Source organism: Babylonia areolata, chromosome 1 (assembly GCF_041734735.1).
Source record: "Babylonia areolata isolate BAREFJ2019XMU chromosome 1, ASM4173473v1, whole genome shotgun sequence".
Taxonomy (NCBI): Eukaryota; Metazoa; Mollusca; class Gastropoda; order Neogastropoda; family Buccinidae; genus Babylonia; species Babylonia areolata.
The window spans coordinates 66536809-66541808 of record NC_134876.1 but is presented as its reverse complement, the minus strand read 5'-3'; the positions used below and the strand labels follow the sequence as shown (position 1 = coordinate 66541808).

At 42.3% G+C, this 5000-nt stretch overlaps 1 protein-coding gene across 1 annotated transcript in view; it reads left to right on the top strand.

Moving 5' to 3' along the window:
• Window positions 1-5000, top strand: part of LOC143285942 (uncharacterized) — a 37796-nt gene that overhangs the window by 10455 nt on the left and 22341 nt on the right. The window contains exons 8-13 of the mRNA XM_076593396.1: window positions 549-608; window positions 1523-1582; window positions 2376-2486; window positions 3112-3198; window positions 4246-4305; window positions 4840-4908. Of these exons, the coding sequence (XP_076449511.1) occupies window positions 549-608; window positions 1523-1582; window positions 2376-2486; window positions 3112-3198; window positions 4246-4305; window positions 4840-4908 (447 nt within the window). The remainder of the gene's footprint in view (window positions 1-548; window positions 609-1522; window positions 1583-2375; window positions 2487-3111; window positions 3199-4245; window positions 4306-4839; window positions 4909-5000) is intronic.

Below are 5000 nucleotides of genomic sequence, written 5' to 3'. Positions count from 1 at the left end.
ATCTGCTAAATTCTGCTGGTTAACTCTTGTGTAATTAAGTAAGTCAATGATCAATTGCTGTCGATTGAAGTATCTGAAATAATAATCTGCTAAATTCTGCTGGTTAACTCTTGTGTGATTAAGTAAGTCGGCGATCAATTGCTGTCGATTGAAGTATCTGAAATAATAATCTGTTAAATTCTGCTGGTTAAATCGGTGCATGACGTCACCCCCACTGCAAGATGTCTGCTGCAGTTGAACAGTTTAACTGAATACAGTGTGATGTATGTTTTAATGTTCAGTTTTTGATCATTTGATGTAAATTGCGATGACGTATCCATATGCAGCAAAGTTTTTAGTCTTAAAGTCAAAAAGGTTCGTGGCTCTTTTCAGTGGACACTGGTAAAGTCACGGTAATGGTGACTATGCATAAAATTATGGTAAAGTCACGGTAATGGTGACTATGCATAAAATTGTAGTGTCACACCACTGTTGCATAAAGCATGTTATTGAGCGAATAGCAATAGTAACAGATGTTACTGATGATTATCATTATGTCTGGATTTCAGAAAGAAGTGGCCAGCTTTGTGGAAAGAAGATGTTCCCAATTCAGTGACTTGGAAATATGGGTAAATCGCTTGGTTTGATTCAATTTCATTTCGATTTGATTCTGTTTTTTGTTTTTTTGTTTTTCTAAAATTCAATTCTTTTTTTAAATGGATTTCTGTTTACTGTATTTCAGATTTCATCTGAGGACCGAAGAATATCATGGTGCCATAATCTGTCAGAAATAATGATTTTGTTGAACATTATCAGCAACCATAAACACCATATTCTGACATGCTGCATCACTATAAGCTGTTACATGCCCACTTCAAAGTTGCTTTTTCAAAATACAATTTGCAGTTATCTTTTAGGGATACATTATTTCACGGTGTCTGCATTATAAGTTCACCTTTTCACCAGTTTTCACCGGAAACGCGTCAATATATACAGCAGTTAGAAATATGGTGGAAATGATAATTTGCTACAATGATTATCAGTTACCTTGCTTTTGACACCGATTGGGTGCTGTCCAACTCGATTATGAAAAAGAAAAAGAAATGTGGCATACACATAATTATGTTGGTCATCGCAGTTGTCTTCATTTGTGTTCGTCATCATCATCATCGTCGTCGTCGTCGTCGTCGTCGTTATTATCATCATTTAGGATATTGGCTTATTTGTTTATTTGTTTATTACAATTGTCACTCTTATTCATATTCATTTTTTTTCTACATTTGATTTTATTTCTTTATCGATGTGCTTACTTATCATTATCGTATTTTATCTTTAGTTTTATCTGTTTATTCAAAATTCATTGATACATTAATCTGATGACTTACCCATTATTTTTCACTCATAAAGCCTGACTAAGCGCGTTGGGTTACATTGTTGGTCAGGGATCTGCTAAGCAGTTGTGGCGTAGCGTAAATGGATTTGTCCGAACGGTATGACGCCTCCTTGAGAAACTGAGCTGAACTGAACGGTTATATGGTTTCAGTGCAAAGCAGTGGTGGGGGTGGGTGTGCCCAGACTGTTCAAGTTCCTTGAAGAGAACGACGTAAGTAACGCTCCACCCTGAATTAGTGTTAGTCGTCAACATTCCGGTCAAGGTTCCTCCTGCCCCTTTGCTGGTGACGTCTGCATAATCCTGACTTTCTAAAACACAGCATTACTATTGCATTCTGACGGTTAGATTCTCGTATTGTGAGGGACTTTTGAAGGAGTGTGTGTGTGTGTGTGTGTGTGTGTGTGTGTGTGTGTGTGTGTGTGTGTGTGTGTGTGTGTGTGTGTGTGTGTGTGTGTAGCATTACTATTGCATTATGACGATTAGATTTTCGCATTGTAAGGGACTTTTGAAGGAGAGAGAGAGAGAGAGAGAGAGAGAGAGAGAGAGAGAGAGTGTGTGTGTGTATGTGGTGGTGGTGGTGGTGGTGGTGGTGTGTGTGTGTGTGTGTGTGTGTGTGTGTGTGTGTGTGTGTGTGTGTGTGTGTAGCATTACTATTGCATTCTGACAGTTAGATTCTCGCATTGCAGGGACTTTTGAAGGTGTGTGTGTGTGTGTGTGTGTGTGTGTGTGTGTGTGTGTGTGTGTGTGTGTGTGTGTGTGTGTGTGTGTGTGTGTGTGTTTTCAACGAAACTTGTGGCTTGTTTTGTGAAAAGTATCAGTTTTATATGTGAAGTTAGTATTTTATTACTCTCTCTCTCTCTCTCTCTCTCTCTCTCTCGCCTTGTCAAATAAGATCCATTCTCTTATATCTCCGTCTGTATGCCCGCCTGTCTCTCTGTCTACCTACACCCGCGTCCCCGTGTGTGTGTGTGTGTGTGTGTGTGTGTGTGTGTGTGTGTGTCAGGGGGCCGACATGCTGTGTGACTGGAGCTCCTTATGTCTGGAGTCGGAGGACGGGAAACTGAAGGACCGACAATGGTCTGACGTCATGGTCCAACTGTTCGATGACATAGAGGTAAGCTACTTAGTGATTGTCGTGACGCGCCACTGCAGAGTGATTCACAAGTGCTTGTTGATCGTGACATGCTTGTCTTCTTTAGACATTTTGTGATTAAAAGTAGGATGAGTTTGTGTCCTGTTTTGATATGTGTGCAGCAAGTATGGTTGTTTATTTCGCTCGCTGTGTATGTTTTTTTTTTTTTTTCTGCGTCTGTGCATGATTTGTCTGATGGAATAGTGTGCAGTGTCATGTTTTGCCGGAGATGTGCAGGCCCGCTTTCGTCAGGGACTTTTCGTCGCTTGTAGAGCGAGAAGTAGGTCATATGACGCCATGGGCAGCCTACCACCGTAACTCGCTTTTCTGGGTTTGCATTGCCTTTCTTCTGACAACTTTTCGGCAGAGTTCAATTACATCATTTTCTTTGCACAGACTGAACCAAGCAACAAAAACTATGTGCGTCAAAAAGGTCTTTAGAGCTCAAGGCATCGCGCACGAGCGTGTGTATGCGTGAGTGTGTTTATATATATATATATATGTGTGTGTGTGTGTGTGTGTGTGTGTGTGTGTGTGTGTGTGTGTGGCTGAAAGAGAAGTACGTGCCTGGAATGACTGGAATTTCACCTGCATGATCTGTACACAGATGGACTCAGACAGAGAGGTGATTTGCCATGACTGTGAGAAAGTGCTCACCTCCCTCCTGGCATTCGAGAAAGAATCAACGGCCAAGGTAAATGCGTATGGCTTGACTCTCTTCTTCTTTTTCTCCTCCTTCTTCTTCCTTCTCCTTCTTCTAGTTCTTCTTGTTCGTGTTCTTTTTATCGTTCTTCTTGTTCTTGTTCTTATTATTCTTCTTTCTTCTTCTCCTTCCTCTTCTCGTTCGTAAGATGAACACCCTCTGGCTTGACAAAGTTGTTATCTCGAACGAAGCCAAAATAAACGAAAGGAATTAACAGGGAAGTTAAAGCATCAAATATAATGGTATTGCCATGACGAGGTAGTGATCTTAGCCTGCACCTTCGGTGAGACAGGTGTCCAGTGAAGTATATACCCTTTCATCTTCTGTCTATCAGTCAGTTCATGTAACTCGTGTGCTCATTCACTAGTGGAGTGATGGCCTAGAGGTAACGTGTCCGCATAGGAAGCGAGAGAATCGGAGCGCGCTGGTTCGAATCACGGCTCAGCCGCCGATATTTTCTCCCCCTCCACTACACCTTGAGTGGTGATCTGGACGCTAGTCATTCGGCCGGATGAGACGATAAACCGAGGTCCCGTGTGCAGCATGCACTTAGCGCACCTAAAAGAACCCACGGCAACAAAAGGGTTGTTCCTGGAAAAGTTCTATAGTAAAATCCACTACGATAGAAAAAACAAATAAAACTGCACGCAGGAAAAAATACAAAAAAAAATGGGTGGTGCTGTAGTGTAGCGACGCGCTCTCCCTGGGGAGAGCAGCCCGAATTTCACACAGAGAAATCTGTTGTGATAAAAAGAGAAATACAAATACAAATATTACCAGTCATCCTTTTACTGGTTCACTTACTCGACAAATTTATGACCAAGTCACACCAACTGCATTGTCAGAAAACAAATGAATCAAGAAGCAATTAAAAAAAAAAAAATCGTGATAGTCCTTCAGCCATCCAACCGGTCGGCGACTGATTCTGTGTGTGTGTGTGTGTGTGTGTGTGTGTGTGTGTGTGTGTGTGTGTGTGTGTGTGTGCGTGTGTGTGCGTGCGTGCGTGCGTGCGAACTAACGTGAATGTATGTGTTTCAGATGTATGTCGAGCATTCCATTGCTCACCTGTGCTCAATGACATCCTTGAAAGAAGAAACGGTGGGTGATTAGTGTTTCTTCCTTTCTTTCTCATCTCCACAAGGTGTGCCAAAAAAAAAACGACAAAAAATCGGGGGGAGGGGAGGCAGGAGAGAGAGAGAGAAAGGCAGACAGACACACACACACACACACACACACACACACACACACACACACACACACACACACACACACACACACACACACACACACACACACACTCAACCCGTTTTTACATCCCATCCTCTGTGTGTGTGTGTGTGTGTGTGTGTGTGTGTGTGTGTGCAGGAAAGAGATAGGGCGAGTGAGTGAGAGAGAGAGAGGACGAGAGAGAGAGAGAGAGACAGAGACAGAGACAGAGAGAGAGAGAGAGAGAGAGAGAGAGAGAGAGAGAGAGAGAGAGCAAAAGTTGTGAGCCGATGGGTTTACAAAAACAAATGAATGAATAGACGCTGGACGTAGGGACAGGTAAATAGATGGAACGAATATACGAACGAACGAACGAGCGAACGAGCGAACGAACGAATAAGAGATGGATTGTTCTTTTGTCGCCAGTGCCGTCTCCTGTCTGAGGGACTCGGCCGTATTCCAGAGCACATTCTTCACACGGTGTCCCTTCACCTGGTATGATATGACCATTATGAATAATCATTATGATTATTCAATCAACAATTTGGAAGTTTAAAAAAACACAACAACACACACACACACACACA